The 21996-nt window shown below is 44.4% G+C and overlaps 1 protein-coding gene across 4 annotated transcripts in view; it reads right to left on the bottom strand.

The window, feature by feature from the left end:
- The window catches only part of pps (protein partner of snf), a 283892-nt gene that overhangs the window by 125722 nt on the left and 136174 nt on the right, over window positions 1-21996 (bottom strand). For all 4 annotated transcript variants that reach the window (XR_006773414.2, XM_069302993.1, XM_069302994.1 and 1 more), the window contains 3 exons: window positions 19276-19375; window positions 14153-14294; window positions 627-957 (listed from right to left, as the gene is read on the bottom strand). Coding sequence is in view for 3 of the 4 variants with exons in the window: in XM_069302993.1 (XP_069159094.1) it covers window positions 627-957; window positions 14153-14294; window positions 19276-19375 (573 nt within the window). In the remaining variant the exon portion in view is untranslated. The remainder of the gene's footprint in view (window positions 1-626; window positions 958-14152; window positions 14295-19275; window positions 19376-21996) is intronic.

Here is a 21996-nt window from a genome sequence, read left to right as displayed (position 1 = left end):
AGCTGCACTCCCAGTGCACTACAGCTGCACTCCCAGTGCACTACAGCTGCGCCACCAGTGCACTACAGCTGCACCCGCAGTGCACTACAGCTGCACCCCCCGTGCACTACAGCTGCACCCCCAGTGTACTACAGCTGCACCCCCAGTGCACTACAGCTGCACTCCCAGTGCACTACAGCTGCATCCCCAGTGCACTACAGCTGCGCCACCAGTGTACTACAGCTGCACCCCCAGTGCACTACAGCTGCACTCCCAGTGCACTACAGCTGCACTCCCAGTGCACTACAGCTGCGCCACCAGTGCACTACAGCTGCACCCCCAGTGCACTACAGCTGCACCCCCAGTGCACTACAGCTGCACCCCCAGTGCACTACAGCTGCACCCCCAGTGTACTACAGCTGCACCCCCAGTGTACTACGGCTGCACCCCCAGTGTACTACGGCTGCACCCCCAGTGTACTACGGCTGCACCCCCAGTGTACTACGGCTGCACCCCCAGTGTACTACGGCTGCACCCCAGTGTACTACAGCTGCACCCCCAGTGTACTACAGCTGCACCCCCAGTGTACTACAGCTGCACCCCCAGTGCAGTACGGCTTCAAAAATGCTATTACAAAAAGGACTTACTTTTTTATTCTCTTTGGCAGGGGTGTTTTTCGAAGGATTGGTTTCATCCTTTTTATTAACACCCGCTGCATCCTTCTTCACCTCTCCATCTTTAATAACAGCTGTTGTAGGTAAAACAGTCGGTTTAGTAGTGCTAACTACAACCGACTTGGTTGGAGTAGACATAGACATGCTGGCAACGGCCTTATTGCCAACTTCTTTATCCGATGTCTCCGATGTCTTAACGATGATTCTTACGTCGGCAGGTTTCACAACTGCCACTTTGTGACGAGGCGTGAGGGAAATCGGGGCTGCCACAGATTTGGGTGGAATCTGAATAACCTTTTTCTGTCTGCAATATAAAAAAAATAAAACTTCAGGCAAATTATTTGGAGACACTAGTAAGTAATGTGGCACCCACAAAATCCAGACTCTGTATAATACTGAAGACCTCATCTAATTTGAGAAAATTTGGATGTTGCGATATTTTGCCTTTTTTTTTATTTCTTATAGCAAATGAACAAACATAGCTTTGTGCATCTTAAAACACTATATAAATAAAAAATGTTATAAACTATAATTACAAAAAATTATAAAACTGCACTTTTTACTTATCTTATTCAAGTTGGTCCATACTCTGGCTATAAAACCAGTGTTGAATGTAAAGAAATGCCATTTTCTGGGTGAGCCCCAGAGGTTCCCCGGAGCTTACTGGGTTGACTATGTACTTATGAGACCGTGGCATCGGTCAATGGAGTTCTTCGCCTACCAGAAACCATGAGCCAGAACCTGGCCCCCTCACAAAGGCACAAGGGAGCAATGGCGGATGGAAACCCCTGTGTGTTTGTAAGAATTCAATGTCTGCCATCTTGAGGTTATCTTGAGATGATTCCGGGGCGTTTTAGTGTCCCCGCGGCCCGGTCCTCAACCAGGCCTCCACCCCTTAGGAAGCAGCCCGTGACAACTGACTAACACCCAGGTACCTATTTTACTGCTAGGTAACAGGGGCATAGGGTGAAAGAAACTCTGCCCATTGTTTCTCGCCGGCGCCTGGGATCGAACCCAGGACCACAGGATCACAAGTCCAGTGTGCTGTCCGCTCGGCCGACTGGCTCCCTCGACCGGCGCCATCGACCGGGGTTTGGCACCGAAAGGTAGGTGTAACAAAACAAATCCTCACATGGCAAAAATTGCTAAATAAAACCATACAGGGAGGATTAACTCCCAAACTAAAACAAGCAAAGAAACTCACGCATCACTCACGCTGCCGCGCCACTTATCCAAGCAGCCTCCCCCCCCCCCACCGAGACCCTCCCCCCTGCACCAGCCGCTCCAGCATTCAGTTCTGAGGCCAAGCATCAAAAGCAACACGAAAAGATTGCCGACTAGAGGGAGGGAGGGAGGGCGGGTGCTGGGAAGCCTCCAGGGCTCACCCAGAAAATGGCGTTTCATTATATTCAGCGCTGGTTTTTGTGGGGAGCCCCTACGACTCCCTGGAGCTCCTAAACAAAGAAAAGTGACAAATGTGACTTACCCGAGAGGCGGCTGCCAATCGTGTCTCAACTCTAAGTCAAGACAATAGGCTGCGACCCAAAACGACAAATGCCCAACTAGGGCCAGGAACATTGACTAAGCAACATGCAGCCAGGACCCTGTTCGACCTCCAAAATCCCTGTGACCGAATGTCAGCCCAAAACAGTAGACAAAGACAGTAGCCAAAGCAGAAAACTTATGAACGTCATGGGTATGAGCATAGACAGCAGACTGGCTGGATTGAATAACCCTGCGGACAACCTGGGAGACCCAAGTCCTGGAACAGGGATGAAGGGAAACCGGGTCAACTCAAAGTGAAGATTAACAGAGTAACGGCAAAGAGCCGCAACTAGACAATACATGATGCACCTCCGGTCTGACCAACCAAGCATCAATGAACCAAGGACCTCTCCGGAAAGTCGCCGTCTCATTCTTCGCCAGAAAAGGAGACAGGCTGCAAACAAAAAAAATGGACAGAAAGGACCTTTCTGTCCACTAGGACAGAAAGAGCAGCAACCTCTGCACCGGAGGAGAGTATGAAGCTCCTTCACCCGATAGCCAGAACCCAATGCCAACAGGAAAAGTCTTGGAAAAAGAATCTTGAACCGAAGGGGCCTACCACAAGCTGAGGAGAAGAGAAAGGAGAGCACCCTGTCCAAGGATCAGAATGACTGAGGGGGCACATGAGCAGGCCGAAGGTGGAACAAAGCAAGAGAAAGCTTATGAAATGGGACAGAAGTAACATTCATTTCAAACGCAAGCTGGCGCTGGCAAAGCCAACGCCATATGATACGAGGCAACAGTACAGTACAGTATTAGGCATCAAATGACAGTCCTGATAAAAAAAAAGGACAAGACAACCCTATCCGAAATAGAGAATAACCTACAAATACAGTAGAGAAAACAGAGGAAAGAGCGCCAAGAAACTTCATGCTGTCGCCGAGACGAAGCTTGCAGGTGGGAAGGTGGGACACCATCAACGAAGCCACCTCATCACCATACAAGTGGTGATAGACATGCATTAGAAAGGCCAGATGCAAAGAAAAAGACCGAACCAGCCAGGTACCTGACCAGGCTGATCTGCTAAAAGAGGCAGTAGCCGTGGACAACATCGCGGGATTGGATACCGAGCAAGCAGCGCCTGAAACCAAGGCTGGGCTGGCCACCAAGGAGCCAATAGAACTGCTTTCCACTGGTAAGTCACCAATCGAGCCAGGACCCGAAGTAACAGCTTGACAAGGGGAAAGAGGTACAGGTAAGCTCACCTCGACCAGTCTTGCCGAAAGGCGTCCACCGTAAGGCCTCGCAGTCGCCGAAGGGCGCCACATACACAAGTAGATGCCAGGACATGCCAACACGAAGAGATCCACGTCCGGGAGTCTGTACATCCCGCAGCGCCAACTGAAGGAGTCGGCATCAACCGTCCATTCCGTGGACACGGGAATGAACCGAGACAGGCCGTCTGCCAAGACGTTGCACACTCCCTGGACATGAAATGCACAGACAGCTAAAGCCAGCCAAAACCATCTTAAACTCCCACACGGTGCTGTAAGCGTGACAGGAAGGACAAAACCCACTGCTGCTGGCCAGCCTAGTGAGCACTGTCACAAAGCCCCAGCTGAAAGACAAGGCATCCGTAAACACATCGAGCAAGGGCTCATGTAGGCGCCAAGGCACTGAACCCCGAAAAACCCGAAGAGGAAGCCAGCGACGCAGCAACCGACACAAAGCCCCCGGGGGCCAAAAGCCAACGATCACAAGAGCAGTGGAAGGGAGATCTCCAAAGGAACCAGACCAGCTGCTGAAGACACCCGTCCCAGAGGGGTAAACAAGAACCTTGAAGTTCAGACTCTGGCACACCTGCTCAAGCAACTGCTGAGTAATCCGGGAGCCCTTCAGAAACAGGTGAAGGCAGGACTGCAGCCGCAGTAATGACTCCAGAGGGAGGTTACCTTGAAGTGAGGTGATTTCGGGGCTTAGCGACCGTGTGGCCCAGTCGTCGACCAGGCCTCCTAGGGAGGAGACAAAGCAGCAGTTCAAGAGTCCTAAACAAGATCCAGCCAGGTCCAAACCTGGGGCGGAATCAGATGGGACTTCTGCAAGTTCACCAGGAACCTGAACCCGGCGAGCTGGCAAAGAACAACCACTGGCGAGCAGACAAGCAGACCTGACTGAGAGCTTACACCAGCCAGTCGTCAAGGTAGGCAAGAACCTGAACCCATATCAGACGCAAATGGGTCACCATGAACAGGGTAAGACACGTGAAAAAAGCGAGATGCCAAATTCAAGCCAAATGAAAGCGGTAAGCCTGACGCCTCACCACAAAACCTAACCAGTCTCTGAACCCCGGATGAATAGGAATGTGCCAATACACATCCTCGAGGTCCAGGCACACCATCCAGACACCCAGCTCCAAAAGAAGCCGGACCCCAGACAGAGTGGTCATCTGAAAGAAGGTGCAAGGAATCCAGGGGTTCAGACGGGACAATTCCAGAATGAACTTCAGATCTGCACAGTCCCATTTTGGCACTGGAAACAGGTGGGAAACCCACCTTGGGGACGAAGCCGTTTCGACCACGCCCAAGTGCACCCATTCCGGGATGATCCTGACAATTAGCAAAGGAAGAAGACTGCCCAACAAGCCCCAAACCCCCCGGAGGAGGAAGAGCCGCCCAATGCCACCTGAGACCGGATGATATGACCCGAAACGCCCACGAATCATGGGACCAAGCGTGAGCGGAGCAAGCCTACCACCATTGCCCAGTCAACAGGGCGAACCGCAAAAGGGTTCTTACGAGAAGCTGGCCGACGAACAGAGCAATCATCGCACTGACCAGATGACGCCGGCTCCGAAGGAAGTGCCAGCTCAGAAGCTGGCACCAAAAGTGGTGACTGTCACCCTGAGATAAAGGCACACAGCAACCTTCAAATCCACACAAAGCGGCCTGGAACTCTGAAGACACATCCATAGGTCCACCGAACCCCAACTGGGTTTTCCAGGGCCTGTAGGCTGACTGCTACAGGAAGCCCAGGCAAGGTATTGCTAACCAGTTAAGACCCAAAACTAACAAGGAGGGAGATCAAAACACAAACCCCTGCGACGTGTACAATCACAGGGGGCCTAGCGGAAGGTCGCCAATCAAGTGGAACTATAGCCACACCAGGCAAGGAAAACAAAAACAAAAGAAAAACCCCACAAAAGTACAACGTCCCCAGAGGAAACAGGAACTCTCCGCGGCATAGTTAAGCTGGCTGTGCAACACTTTGACGCTCCAACAAGCAACAATACCACTCCCTACCCAAGGCCAAACAAGGGCCACGAAAACCTCAGCTGGTCCCAAGGGCAAGGTAAATGCCAAGTAGCAAAAACCCCTACGGAAATGACGTCCCAAAGGCACAAGGGAAGAGAACCCTAGCACCCAGGGGTAGTGCTCACAGGTCGCTTAGGGAAGCCCACACTAAGCACATGCAGCCCCGGTACACTTATTCCATCTGGCCACTACACCATTAAGGCAAAACACTGCCAAGAAATCGAGGCTAGAGTTGACAACTGCCGTAGATCGCATTAGCCAACGAACTGGAGTAGCTGAGTAGCCGACGCGAAGGGTCCAGAGTTCCCCCCCCCCTCCCGGGAAGGGGAGAGCTTACCTTGATTGTTACCTTGAGATGGTTTTGGGACTTAGCGTCCCCGCGGCCCGGTCCTCAACCAGGCCTCCTCGTTGCTGAACTGGTCAATTAGGCTGTTACACGCAGCTGCTCGCAGCCTGACGTATGAGTCACAGCCTGGTTGATCAGGTATTCTTTGGAGGTGCTTATCAAGTTCTCTCTTGAACACTGTGAGGGGTAGGCCAGTTATGCCCCTTATGTGTAGTGGAACTGTGTTGAACAGTCTCAGGCCTCTGATGTGACAGTTCTCTCTCAGATTACCTATTGCACCTCTGCTTTTCAAAGGGTACTCTGCACATCCTGCTTTGCACATGCTGCCATGCCTTCTGGATGGCACAGGCTGCACGGACAAGTGGCGCAGCGGCGAGATGTGACGTTTGCTCGTTTTCTTGGGATTTGGGGGAGTTCTGCTTCTCTGTTCAGTTTTCATTTGCAATTTTCTTACCATGTGGGGTTTGTTTTGTTATGCCTACCTTTCTGGGTGCCTAACACCATTCGATAGCAGATTAGGAAAACCCCAACCGCAGGAGGGTAATTCCAGGGGGCCAGTGCTCCCTGTGCTTCTATGAGGGGGCCAGGTTCTGGCTTGTGGTCCCAGGTAGGCAGAACTCCATTGACTAATGCCCCTAGTCTAATATAACGCATATTAGCCCAAAAGCTCCAGGAAGCCAAAGGGGCTCCTCACAGAAAAGTCTAGTACAGCACTTGTTAAAATGCCTAGTCAAACTCACTGAAACTTCAGCTCTTACAGAGTTGTAATGGGGCTCCCACACATGCTTCAGGTCATGTGAAGGATTATTTTCACAACGTGTGCGTGCAAAGCCTGTGGCATGAATGGGACTGTTATAGCACAGGAATTATCTACTTTGGCCGTGATATCTGGTCGAAGTTTGTTACTATCTCAATTCAGTTTTCAGGTTCCATATTTTGGTCATTTATGGTTCTGATATCCTCTTTCTCTCCTTACTTCCTTAACTATCTTTGCAATGGTCACTATCTTTATCTTCATCCCTCCTGTCTCCACATACAGTATGTACCTCCCTCTCTCGCTCCTCTCTACTTCTACCACCTTTACCCTTCTTCAGCACATAACACGGGTGGTACATGGACAAGGGGGGGAACAGGTTGAAGCCGAGTACCCAAATCAGCCATTGACATTAGAAAGAACTTTTTCAGTGTCAGCAGTTAGTAAATGGAATGCATTAAGAAGTGATGTGGAGGAGGCCGACTCCACACACAATTTCAAATGTAGACCCAATAGAGCTCTAGCTAAGGAAACTGTACACCAATGGACAATGTGAATTCATGCCACATTACAGAATGTGGAATCATAGAAAATACATCCCCACCCCCCCACACACAACTTAAATTTATGTGGAAAGGAGTTACAGAACTAATAAAGAACAAGACCTAGGGGTTGTTTTGGATAGTAAGCTGTCGCCAGAGGAACACATAGGGAACATTGTGAGAGGAGCGTATGTGTCGCTTTCCATCTTCAGACTTACTTTTAATTATATAAATAGTCAAATACTAAAGAAACTGTTCATGACTTTTGTGAGACCAAAATTGGAATAAGCAGCAGTTGTATGGTGCCCAAATCTCAAGCAGCACATTAATAAACTGGAAAATGTGCAAAGGCATGCTACAAAATGGCTTCCAAAACTGAAAAACAAGAGTTACAAGGAGAAACTGGAGCCGTTAAACATTCCAAAACTAGAAGATAGAAGAAAAAGAGGTGATATGATCACCACTTACAAAATACTAACAGGAATTGACCAAATTGACAAAGAGGAATTCCTGAAACAGCAACATCAACAACATGACACAGATTCAAGCTAAGGAAATAAAGGTGCCAAAAAAACATTAGAAAGTTTTCATTTGCTAATACAGTACTGTAGTGGTAGACTGTTGGAACAAGCTAAGTGAGAAGGTGATGGAGGCCAAAACCATGAGTAGTTTCAAAGAGTTGTATGGCAAAGAGTACTGGGAAGATGGGACACCACAAGCGTAGCTCTCAACCTGTAACCACATTTAGTTAATTACACATCGATAATTACCAGTATACCTGTAGCATACCTGGACCGAGTTTCGGGAGTTGTTCTACTCCCAGAGCCCGACCTGGGGCCAGGCTCAACAGGCCCACATATCCACTACAGCCTGGTTGGTCCGGCACTTCTTGTAAGAACTTGTCTAATTGGTTCTTGAAGAAGTCCACCATTGTTCCAGCAATTTTTCTAATGCTTGCTGGGAGGGTATTGAACAGCTGTGGACCCCTGATGTTCAAGCAGTGTTCTCTGATTGCGCCTATGGCACCGCTATTCCTCACTGGTTCTATTCTGCATTCCTTGCATATCTTTCGCTCCAGTATGTTATTCTCCTGTGTAAATTTGGGACCTGGCCAGGCCAGGGCCAGTAAATCTTCTATGTACAGGTATATATATTATTTGATACCTTTCTCGTAGCCTTTACAGAGAGTACATTTTGAGAGCTTTGAGACGGTCCCAATAATTAAAAGTTTTATCGTTTTTATGTGTGCAGAATACGTTCTCTGTATTCCCTCAAATTCAGAGATCTGTCCTGCTCTGAAAGGAGAAGTGAATACTAAGCAGAACTCAAGACGGGACAGCACCAGTAATTTAAATAGTATTAGCAGTGCTGTGGGATCTCTGGATTTGAACGTTCTCATAATGCATCCTATCGTTTCCTGGTCGCCGCTATATTTGCTCTGTTATGTTCGCTAAATATCATGTCATCGGACATAATTCCTAGCTCTTTTACACGTGGCTTTCCTTCTATGAGTAAGTTTGATTGTGTCCTGTATCCTATATTTCGTTCAAGTTCCTTGTTTCCACATATCTAAGCACCTGGAACGTATCACCGTTAAACATCATATTATTTTTTGTTGCCCAATTGAAGACTTTATTAATATCAGCTTGTAGTTTTTCAGTGTCTTCTACGGAGGAAATTTTCATGCTGATTTTTGTATAATCTGCAAAGGATGACATGAACTGTAACTAGTATTATTGTCTATATCAGAGATAAAAATGAGAAATAGAAGAGGTGCAAGGACTGTGCCCTGGGATACAGAGCTTTTCATTGCACTTGGGCCTGATCTTATTCAACTGACTGTTACTCTCTGCATTCAGTGATAGAAAGTTGAAAATTCAACGCCCCACTTTACCCGTTATTCCTATTGATCTCATTTTATGGGCTATCACTCCATAGTCACATTTGTCGAATGTCTCTTCAATGTTTGTGTATGCAACATCTGCATTTTGCTTTTCTTCTAAAGCTTCTGTGATTTTGTCATAGTGGTTGAGAAACTGTGACAGGATCGTCCCGCTCTAAATCCATTAAACTAGCAGTTAAGAGCCGGGACTAAAAAGCTGCAGCTAAACCCCCGCAAGCACAACTAGGTAAGTACATCTAATATCTCCTATGGCACTTTAATTATTTTTTTTTTTAAATCTTTCTTCTCCTGACTTCAACTTGCATTACAAGGTGTGGTGAAGCATGATTTACCACACCAGACTGTGCTAGATCCCCATGATTTATAGCTTTACCATAACCCTTCACACGTACTTCTTCCTTCCTCCATTACACTTGTACTGTGTAACAATTTGTGTTCTTCTTGGGTAGTGTTATTTTTGTATTGATTACCACTTGCCTACAGAGCATAGAAAACAGCTGTTATTCTTCTCATACTTTGCTTTGAAGTTTGCCTGAAATACAGTAATGTAAGATGTCGTGAAGGAACCCGAAGAATGCAGACTTGTGAAACGGCGTCACATCTTTAGGTAAGGAGTTGGCAGCCTTCAAGCACTCTACCTTTAAGACTTCTTCCCTAGGCTGTCTTAGACAATTGTCAAAACAAAGTTTGAGGAGAATAACAACCATTTGCTATACTTTGGTGATACGTATAAGCAATCAGAAATAACACTTACTATCCAGAAATGAAAACTGTGTTACTTTGTGTTATTTGTTCAAATTTACCTTATATATTTTCTCATTTATATTTTCATTTTGGTCTAACTCAGAAAATGCACGTCATATTTCAGGCCAACTTTGTGGTACACCGAGAGAGAGACATTGCCCAAGTCACTGACCAATAAGTGCTGTGTTGCTCCTTTGGCTTCTGTGCTGCCTCTTGTCCTGGTACAGTTTCCTGTTGTCCTGGTACACTATCCTATTGTCCTGGTACACTTTCCTGTTCTAGTACACTTTACTGTTGTTCTGGTACACTTTCCTGTTGTCCTGGTACACTATCCTGTTGTCCTAATACAGTTTACTGTTGTCCTGGTACACTTTCCTGTTGCCCTGATACACTTTCCTGTTGTCCTGGTACACTTTACTGTTGTCCTGGTACACTTTACTGCTGTCCTGGTACACTTTACTGTTGTCCTGGTACACTTTACTGTTGACCTGGTACACTTTACTGCTGACCTGGTACACTTTACTGTTGTCCTGGTACACTTTACTGTTGTCCTGGTACACTTTACTGTTGACCTGGTACACTTTACTGCTGACCTGGTACACTTTACTGTTGTCCTGGTACACTTTACTGTTGTCCTGGTACACTTTACTGTTGTCCTGGTACACTTTACTGTTGTCCTGGTACACTTTACTGTTGTCCTGGTACACTTTACTGTTGTCCTGGTACAATATATTGTTGTCCTGGTACAGAATATTGTCCTGTTACAATATATTGTTGTCCTGGTACAGAATATTGTTGTCCTGGTACAATATATTGTTGTCCTGGTACAGAATATTGTTGTCCTGGTACAATATATTGTTGTCCTGGTACAATATATTGTTGTCCTGGTACAATATATTGTCCTGGTACAGAATATTGTTGTCCTGGTACAATATATTGTCCTGGTACAATATATTGTCCTGGTACAATATATTGTTGTCCTGGTACAATATATTGTTGTCCTGGTACAATATATTGTTGTCCTGGTACAGAATATTGTTGTCCTGGTACAATATATTGTCCTGGTACAATATATTGTCCTGGTACAATATACTGTTGTCCTGGTACAATATACTGTTGTCCTGGTACAATATACTGTTGTCCTGGTACAGAATATTGTCCTGGTACAATATACTGTTGTCCTGGTACAGAATACATTTTCCCTAATGTCCCCATTCACACTGATGATACTACTCCTCACATTTATGTTTTCTTGACATTTTCCCCTCAAGTGGTCACTGTTCCCTTCATTACTGACCGCTTCTTTCACTTCACCTCTTATAAACAATGTTCGGTTTAGTCTTATTACTTTCCATGTTGTAACATTTCTATGTCCACTCCTATGTTTATTTTGCCACAGTTTTGTTTAAACACATCATTTGTATAATACTATTCTCTCACTACTTGATTATTTTCTATTATTGTTAACATGAAGATTGAGATCCTGCACGCTTATGATCAAGTATCAGTGGGTGGAGGATGGGGAAGCTGACCTCACTTGAGGTCAGGTCCTGGCCACACCCTACACCACACCTCACACAATGGGCTTCTTCACTCATTTCTTACTATCAAAAACCCTCTTTTGTTAGCTTTGTCACTTGTTTTGCTTTCTTCCTCTTTGCTCACCATTTAATTACACTTATGAACTCTGTTGAGTGTGATACAGCTTGTTTATCCCAGCCAAGCCTCAGAATTCAGGTTTGAGTAGCAACATTTGCAAATTTGCCGATGATACGAAAATCGGTAGGGAAATTAATTCGGAGGAGGACTCACTATCACTTCAAGTTGATCTAGATAGGGTTTTGAAATGGTCAAAGGATTGGCAGATGCAGTTTAATGCTGATAAATGTAAAGTTCTGAGGTTAGGTAATGATGATAGAGTTACAAGATACGAGCTAGATGGTGTTGTGATTGCGAAGTCGGATTGCGAAAGGGATCTGGGAGTTATGATTAGTAAGAATTTAAAACAAAAGGATCAATGCATAAATGTTCGTAATAAGGCAAATCAGACACTTGGATTTATTAATCGCAGCGTTAGTAACAAGACACCTGGTGTGGTTCTCAAGCTATATCTTGCTCTAGTTAGGCCCCATTTAGATTATGCAGTTCAGTTTTGGTCGCCATATTATAGAATGGATATAAATTCACTTGAACGTGTCCAGCGTAGGATGACTAAGTTAATTCCCCAAATTAGAAATCTTTCATATGAAGAAAGATTAACAAAATACACAGTGGAGCTTCCCAGCCTTCAACTGTAAGTGCTGGTGTGTAACTGGTGGTCAGGAGTGGGTGGTGGTCAGTGGTGGGTGGTGGTCAGTGGTGGGTGGTGGTCAGTGGTGGGTGGTGGTCAGTGGTGGGTGGTGGTCAGTGGTGGGTGGTGGTCAGTGGTGGGTGGTGGTGGTCAGTGGCCGGTGGTAGTGGCCAGTGGTAGTGGCCAGTGGTAGTGGCCAGTGGTCAGTGGCCAGTGGTCAGTGGCCAGTGGCCAGTGGTCAGTGGCCAGTGGCCAGTGGTCAGTGGCCAGTGGTCAGTGGCCAGTGGTGGTGGTCAGTGGCCAGTGGTGGTGGTCAGTGGTGGTCAGTGGCCAGTGGTGGTGGTCAGTGGCCAGTGGTGGTGGTCAGTGGCCAGTGGTGGTGGTCAGTGGCCAGTGGTGGTGGTCAGTGGCCAGTGGTGGTGGTCAGTGGCCAGTGGTGGTGGTCAGTGGCCAGTGGTGGTGGTCAGTGGCCAGTGGTGGTGGTCAGTGGCCAGTGGCCAGTGGTGGTGGTCAGTGGCCAGTGGTGGTGGTCAGTGGCCAGTGGTGGTGGTCAGTGGCCAGTGGTGGTGGTCAGTGGCCAGTGGTGGTGGTCAGTGGCCAGTGGTGGTGGTCAGTGGCCAGTGGTGGTGGTCAGTGGCCAGTGATGGTGGTCAGTGGCCAGTGGTGGTGGTCAGTGGCCAGTGGTGGTGGTCAGTGGCCAGGGGTGGCGGCCAGGGGTGGCGGCCAGGGGTGGCGGCCAGGGGTGGCGGCCAGGGGTGGTGGCCAGTGGTGGTGGCCAGTGGTAGTGGTCAGGGGTGGTGGTTATTCCACCACTGACCACCGTAGTGGCCGGTGGTGGAATATACCTTCACACTACGCTTGTCCAACATGTCCAACATGTCAGGTAATCTCTTACCCAGCATCCTCTCAGTTACACCATTTACTTCTCAATGTTATGTGCTAGCTTGATATTGGGTTATGTATCAAAGGAATTGTGGCAGTTAGGCACCACGCAAACCTAGCAACCAGTCCTCCCTTCTATCATTCCTCTGCACTTCTCTCTCTCCCCTCTCTCCCTCTCCCCTCTCTCCCTCTCCCCTCTCTTCTCTCCTCTCCCCTCTCTCTCCTCTCCCCTCTCTCCTCTCCCCTCTCTCTCCCCTCTCCCCTCTCCCCTCTCTCCCTTCTCTCCCTTCTCTCCCTTCTCTCCCTTCTCTCCCTTCTCTCTCTTCTCTCTCTTCTCTCTCTTCTCTCTCTTCTCTCTCTTCTCTCTCTCCTCTCTCTCCTCTCTCTCCTCTCTCTCCTCTCTCTCCTCTCTCTCCTCTCTCTCCTCTCTCTCCTCTCTCTCCTCTCTCTCCTCTCTCTCCTCTCTCTCCTCTCTCTCCTCTCTCTCCTCTCTCTCCTCTCTCTTCTCTCTCTTCTCTCTCCTCTCTCTCCTCTCTCTCCTCTCTCCTCTCTCTTCTCTCCCCTTTCTCCCCCCTCTCTCTCCTCTTTCTTCCCTCTCTCTCTCCTCTTTTTCCTCTCTCTCTTTCTTTCCCTCTTCTCTTTCTCCTCTCTCTTCCCTTTCTCCTCTCTCTCCTCTCTTCTCTCTACCTCTCCTCTCTCTCTTTTCTCTCTCTCCTCTCTCTTTTCTCTCTCTCCTCTCTCTTTTCTCACTATCTCTCCTCTCTCCCTCTCTCTCTCTCCCTCCTCTCTCCTCTCCCTCCTCTCTCCTCTCCCCTCCCCTCTCCCCTCCCCTCTCCCTCCTCTCCCCTCCCCTCTCCCTCCTCTCCCCTCCCCCATCATCTTACCTCTTTTGTCTGTCAGTTAACAATCAGGTGTGTGAAGCAGTACATGTCATGACTAGATCAATGTTGTCTGTCACAAATTATGTTCTCTCCAGATGCACTACAAGCCTCCTCTTGCTTATTTTTGCTAGTACTTAACAAGAAGGAAATCCATGTCTGAGTCACTGGTCTGAAGGTTTAGGGAATCCTGTCCTCCAACATTTACCATGATCTACATTAATGTGTGGTCATAAAATGTTACACAGTAAGACATCATCATCAGCATCTGTCATGAAGACAAAATGATGATTGCTAACAAAGGAGAATATCAGCAGCCTGCACAAAACTACAATAAAATTTGTATCTCGATAAAATTCCTTACCCGTAGAAATTTGAGGGCGAGAGCTGAGTATTTGTACTAATCACTGTTCCAGATGATCCCATCATCCCTGGCTGGAGTACGGCATAGTCGGGATGCTCCTCCAGCCACTCCTTCAGCTGCACAAGTGTTGGGGCTTCCCCACCTGTTTTGAAGTACACAAAAACAAATAAATTGGAAAGCAAACATTATGAAGAAATACTAATAAAAAGAAAATGCATGAAGACATTCATCTTTAAAATAATTACCTTCATTGATGTTGAATGAGAACTCGTGTAACAATGTTCAAAACTATGGATCATGACAAATAACTCGTACAGTTCAACTGACACTTCCAGAGGGTGAATCTTGACAACGGGAACTAGACCTGTAGACTGGGTGCAGGTCCTGGCTGGTGCTAGTCCTATAAGCTTACTGTCGGCTGAACCAACAACTGGTGCATTTTGGTTGTAAGCTTCTTTGTAACAAAACTTAATATGTCTTTTAAATGCTGCTGATAATCCATCAGCTTTTACCATTTCAGCAGTTGGGTAAAGCAGGTCACAAGTCTGCAACAATGCAGCATGGGAGAAGAGGCACCACACTATCTTCTACCTACCATCTCCAGTTACCCCCTCAGGATAACCTAATTGTATGTAAATTCACCATAATTTGGGTTGCCAGCATAATTTTCTTACCACTATCACATCAGTAAGTTGTTTAGCTGAACATGTCCCAATAGGCTCGAGGGAGCCGGTCGGCCGAGCGGACAGCACGCTGGACTTGTGATCCTGTGGGCCTGGGTTCGATCCCAGGCGCCGGCGAGAAACAATGGGCAGAGTTTCTTTCACCCTATGCCCCTGTTACCTAGCAGTAAAATAGGTACCTGGGTGTTAGTCAGCTGTCACGGACTGCCTCCTGGGGGTGGAGGCCTGGTCGAGGACCGGGCCGCGGGACACTAAAAGCCCCGAAATCATCTCAAGATAAGCTAAGATAAGATGGGCAGGTACAAACAAAATTTTGTTCCAGTGAATAATTTACATTGAACACAGCCCATTAAATATTTTGGGGGAATGAGAGTTGTCTGAGTGTACAGGTACTTCCATCATCATATGAGGGTTTCGGGACTTTCTTAAAACTTTCTGGCACAATTTTGTTTAATCAGCAAAAACATTACTTTTCTTTCTTGTACCACATTTTAACAAACCCTTCCTCTTACAAATTATGTCACTTCGCTCGTATGCACTACGACCAAAAAAGGGCCACCATTTGGAAATGAAAGATAAATGAAATGAAATTTTTTATTTTTTTTTCCAAAACAGCAATGGTCCTCTAGTAGGTTAGAAGGGCAGGAAGTTCTCCTAAGGTTTTAAAACATCATGAAAACCGTTAATTAAATGTTTCCTCTCCTAACCTAACAGTCTAAGCCAGAGAACCCAATATATAAAACAAGACTGCAGGTCACTTATGTGAGCCTATTTCATTTTGAATTGCGTCCTTTTCTAGCCTGAGTGCGCATACAAGCGAAAGGCGACAAAATTTGTAAGAGGATGGGTTGTTTTAACACACGTGATAGGAAAAACTAATGCATTTTAAAGGAAATATCGTACCAAAGAAATAGAAGATCTGTCCAGTATATAGAAGACTAATTTTGACCGACTGACTGACTGACTGACCGACCGACAAATTTTGACAGACTGGCTGGCTAAAGTTGGCTGAGCATGTTGGTCATCACTAGACGTCAATATACCTGCAATAGATTTACTGCCCCAAAGAGTCCTCTTGAACTTATACTCCAGCCACCTACTGGCTAATAAAGATGGTCAAGCAGCCAGACCAACCCAAATTTTTTTTTATAAGGGGACTCAGGCTCCCTATGCATTTTTTATAGGGAGGGAGGGGTCCCTCGGATGTCAAAGTCCTAAAGGCCTGGGTTCAAATCCCCACCGAGGCCGAAACAAATGGGCAATTTCTTTCACTCTGATGAAAGAGGTAAAATTAGAAAAAAGAGGTATGGATGAGATGCTTGATACCTGCTTGATGGAGTTCTGGGAGGAGTTTTACTCCCAAGCCCAGCCTGAGGCCAGGCTTGACTTGTGAGAGCATGATCCAACAACCTCTTGCTTGGAGCAGCCAGCAGGCCCACATATTCACCACACCCTGGTTGCTCCAGCACTTCTTGAAGAAAACTAACTAGTTTTCACTTTGTTCCGGCAATATTTGTAATACTTGTTGGGGGGATGTTGAACAACCGTGGATCTCTGATGTTTATACAGTGTTCTCTGAATGTTCTTATGGCACCTCTGCGTTTCACTGGTTCTATTCTGCATTATCTTTCATATCGTTCACTCCAGTAAGTTGTTATTTTACTGTGTAGATTTAAGAGCTGGCCCTCCAGTATTTTCCACGTGTATATTATTTGATATCTCTCTCATCATCTTTCTAGTGAGTACATTTGGAGAGCTTTGAGAATATCCAATAATTTAGGTGCTTTATCGCGTCTATGTATGCCGTATATGTTCTCTGTATTCCCTCTATTTCAGCAATCTATCCTGCTCTGAAGGAGGAAGTACTGAGCCGTACTCAAGACCAGACAGCATAAGTGCTTTCATTAGTACAACCATTGTGATGGAATCCCTGGATTTGAAAGTTCTCGTAATACATCCATGAGGATGGGTGTAAGGAGGAGAGGCGAAAGAAAGAAAAAAGGGGGGAAGCTTATGTTAGGTCAACCCTTTCTGCTCCTCCTCCTCTCATTTTTACACCCTATTACCCACCCATCCCATCCATACCCCTTTTTTCTTCTTCTTACCACTCGCCTTGCTATTACCTCCTCTCACCTGCTCCTCACCTCACTCTTGCCTTACTTATACCCGTGCCTCCCTCGCTCCCATCACAAGTGACTTGGTAATGGGCCAGGACAGAACGTCATCTTCTAGTACTGTCTAGTACCAGAAAAAATTGTGGTTTGGTCAACATTTCACTCTTTGGAAATGATTGACAAGCGGATGAAAACTGAACAATCTTTTCAAATATCAAGGGGCATTTTTTATTTAGATAATGAATAACTGTTTCTTAAAGGTAAGACAGTCGTTAAATAAGGTTCTGTATAACATATCAGGTGTGGGTTATGTATGCTGGGTATGGAGGCAAGATAATTTGAGCTTCCTTCAAAACTGCCAACGTATCGTAAGCAGTTTTTCGTAAGTTTGTAGTAACTCTGCTTCTTTCATTATTTTATTATTAGTACAGTAACACAATTTACTGTAATAATTTTCCTTGTTTTCAATATTTTATTATTAGGAAAGACTTTTGTGCCCAATAAACTTGCCAAGTATGCTTGTCTAGCTCCCTAGCCTATGGCGCTCGGTTTCCCATCCGTAATACAGCCACACTAGATGCAGGGCAAATTTTTTATATTTAAAATAAAAAACACATCTTATATGCTGACAATTACGGTAGTTAAAAAGGCAGGGTCCAAAATCTAATAGCTCGATTCTGCAGACAAACAGTAAATACCAGTCAATTAACCTTTTCACCAAAGCCCAGTGGTTTCAGTTGGTACCCATGATAAGTGAAAACAACACATTCCCATTTAAAAAATACCCGATTATCAAGAAAAGATTTTTTTTTGCTCAGCAACCACATTGCCTGTCACAGCGGAAGTGTTAACTAGCTACCAACCCACCAAGCCAATTAACCAGCTAGCCAACAAGTGAATCAGGCGGGCAATTCCGAGCTGCTCTGTTGACAGTTAAGGTGAAGCAAACTAGCACACTCCCATGTCCTTGGGAGAGCGGAACCTGACATCACAGAATGTGTATAAATGTTTCATAGCAGCTACAGTACATATTCATTATTGAGGTATTGCTCAAGGTCATAAATTTCCCCGATAATTCTTTATATGTACTGTATATAAAATTTGGCATCAGCAAGCAACACACCATAATACTAACAGGGATCATTTATACACCACCTTACAAGTTTTGAAAAATTCAAGATAAATTTTCAATTCAAGATCTGGTGCAGAATCACATGAAATTCTGCATCAAAACTTTAAATTTAGAAAAACAAACAATTAAGAAATAGAATCCCTTAATGGGGAACATATTAACAAAAGTGGGGCATCCCTACTTGGGATATTTAACCCTTAAACCGCACAAAACATACATATACGATTTGACATAACTGTGTTTTTCAAACTTACACAAACAATTTCCAATTTTTTGTGCATAATCAACTAGGCAAATGCTCCAACTTTGACTAAATGATCACAATGTAACTTGAAAAACAAGAAAATAAAAAATAATTTTAAAATTGAATATTGAAAACTTCAGATTTTCATATCAGATTAAAAAATATAAACTATCACCAAGGGTTCATTTCGTACTGTTATGCTCTCAGAATAGCATATGATTTTATTTTCATCCAATTAGAATATAGGTTTTCAGTATACCTTACTGTAGAAATAAATCTTCAATATGGTATTTGAAATATGCAGCAAATTCAGACAAAAATAGATTATAACTCCAAACATATAGGGTTTATGAAAAATCCATTCTGAAGGGATTGTAGAACAGACAGCTGAGCACCCATTATGTCAAAAGTGAAAATCGGGTAAAAACTGGAATTTTAGAAGCCAAAATTTTTAGAATTTAGAATTCAAAGTCGAAACTCTAGTTTCAAAGATAATTGAAGTTGAAGTTATCAACAATGAATAAAGGTAGTCTTAATTTGTTAATTTAACTGTTTGTTTTATTAAACATTGTTTATTGTTCTAATAAACATTCGTGCTCGAGTATGTGAAAGTTGTCAAGTTAAAAAGTTGTAGGCTCTAAATATGAACGGTTTAAGGGTTAAATATAACACCAAAACGGGCACAAATGCCACACAGGCAGGTCAATAACGTGGCTGAAGATATGATGTCCATACTCACGCATCAGAAAATGAAGAAACGACAACGTTTCAATCCATCTTGGACTATTATCAAGTCATGTAATTGCTTAATAATGACTCGACAGTGGTCGAGGGCAGAATGAAAAGTCCTCGTTTTCTCCATTTCTGCCGAGTGGTTTGGATACAAATGCCACGGTGCAGCAAGCACTCATCACCATCATTGAACAACCACAGTACTGTACAGTATTTACCTGAGAGGATCTTTCCAGTGCTTTTGTGGTACACCAACACTCGAGGTTTGCTCTTCTCAAGAGAACTCACTGCATCTATCCCACACTGTACCTCTTCTACCTAGAAAAATAAATAGAACATTTTAATTGTGAACATGGAAATACTAATAGGCTTCTTAATATATATTCACCGGAAGTGCATTACTGATTACCATAAAGAAATGTTTAACTCTTAACACTTTCGCGCTATCTGGACGCGCCGGCGCGTCCCGTTTCGTCTAACGCTAACGCATAGTGGACATAAAGTTGAGTCCTCTTTTAAAATATTTGTATAAAATTCAATTTTTATCCGATTTACTTTGGGTTGGTTTCAAACTGCGCGCTATGAGGCTCTCTTTCTCACCACTAGGCTGCATGGTACAATAAGTTCATGAAAGGTGTGGATAACTTCGATCAAATGGTATTTTGTCCCAAACGGGTTGCAGGTGGGTGACTTTAGCCGTTTATACTGGTAATGCTTCCCCCATATCATGTATTATATGCATATGTCTGTTTAGGGAATTTTATTCCGATCAATATACAACCAAAAATAACTGTGTGCAACAAGTATAAACTTGACAAACATAACAAAAGTAAAAACATTTCGTGTGTGTTTGACGCTCACTGATATGTTCCAGCGTTGTTTTATATTTGGCGCTATTCTAACTTACGCTTTGTTGATATTTTTTACCTATGGGCACATAGAACATTCTATTGCGAACACATTGACACAAAAATGAATGACGTACATAGAAAATTAATGTCATGAGAGTGAAATAAGTATAAACTTTCAAAGCGCCGTGCGTCGTCCCGTCACCGATATCGGGTAACAATTTCACCACTTCCCACACTCTTGCGGGCGGGCCGCATCATTATTCTACGCTTATATTCATATCACCGTGTTGGGAATTTCATTGCGAGTCCATTGATACCAAAATTAACGCTGTAGAATAAGTGTGGAGGTGATTACAATCCCAAGAGTAAAAACATTTTGTTGCTGATGGGCGCTCACGGCGAGTCATCTTCGTAGTTATTTATTTGGTGCTGGTATCCCTATACGTTTTGTGACTTTTTTTACTGATGTTCTTCTAGAGAATTTTATTGCGAACACGTTGGTACCAAAATGAAATACGTAGCATGAGAACTAAGGTCAGAAGAGTAAAAAGAGTATACACATTTTTGTTTTTACGCTTAAGCGATAAAAACGCTGCGCGCACATTCGGTTGGCTGAGTGACCTTTGCGGAAAGCGCGAAAGTGTTAAGTTGCGCAACACATCATATGATGGGTTGAGTGACTTGCTATAAAATGCGCATCCCATCACATGATGTATTGGAGTACTACGCAAGATTTAAACGGCCCGCGGATACACGGGGTTCACCTCACTTTCAACAGGGCTCTTGTAAACAGACGTCATTTTTTTTTTTAAATCGTGGGCCAAATTCCCAGGTGTGTGGGCCTCAGTATTGAGCGAGTCACCAAGCCTGATGCACGCAGCATGAGCTTCACCATAACGTGGGTTAGTTATGGTAAACAAAACATGCAGATACTTATATATAACCTGTGTATACAGTATAGTGTATTAACTGACAAAGTCTTTGTTCACTGTTTGATGAACATAATTGAATCAACAATATGCACACCATATTTTTGAGTACAGCGATGATTCACTCATTTTATTATATAAATATATCACACTACACACTATTGAATAATATTACAGCAAAAAAGCTACAAAAAATCAATCAGACATTGAAATAATTAGGTAATTATCTCTGTGGCCTCTCCTGCCTGACAGCTGGCGATCAACAGACCGTCTGGGACGCACGCTGAGTCAGCGCCTGTTTTTTGCCAGACTTCCCTGCCCTATAGCGGGCAATACATGCCACTTACGATTTTTTTATTATTTTTCCATGATCAGAGAACACAAATTAAGAGGTTTAGAAGAATTTTTTTTTTTTTTTTTTATATGTGCCTGTGGGTGACAAATGCTAATTAGCCCTGAGCATCACAAGGGTTAATGGCTCATGCACAAACCCCACATTGAAAAATTGGAAAATATGACTTTTTAGTTCATCCTGGACAATAATGTGTTTTCCTATTTCTATTGTGTTGGCCTAGTACTCATTTGTTCCAGCCATCTTACTGTGATATTTTTCTGCCAAGGAATTATTACTACCATGCCTTATATTCGATCTGAGTTAATTTTAAACATTGGCACAATTTTTATGTTCATCTACATAGTTAAATTGACGGGTAGGTAGACAATTTTAATAACAGCTTGTGTACACTGATCACAGCATTGCTATTTCCACCTTAACTTGGAAATAAATTGACCAGTATCATGCCCAAAAGCATCCTACACATATATCAACCATGCCATAATATTGGGGAGAAAATCAGCACTCTTTTCTTGCAAAAACATTGCAATCAAACTTGAAACATCTTTATGGTAAAAATAGGTTTAGGTTCTTGAGACCAAAAACGCCACTTTTTATCACTCTTGACTTTTGACAAAATATCTACTTTAACACTAAAATATATTTAATATTTTAACCCAAAATTCAGCGTAAGATGAAATTCAGAATAACAAAGATGTGCTGTCAAGCATAAAAAAAATGAAAAAGTTTATAAAACACAACAACGTAGGTGTATGGACGCTCGATTTACTACCGACAACGTTCTCAACCTGTGTGACCAGGAAA

The sequence above is a fragment of the Procambarus clarkii genome, chromosome 49 (genome assembly GCF_040958095.1).
Source record: "Procambarus clarkii isolate CNS0578487 chromosome 49, FALCON_Pclarkii_2.0, whole genome shotgun sequence".
Lineage (NCBI taxonomy): Eukaryota > Metazoa > Arthropoda > Malacostraca > Decapoda > Cambaridae > Procambarus > Procambarus clarkii.
This window is presented reverse-complemented; position numbering and strand designations above follow the sequence as displayed.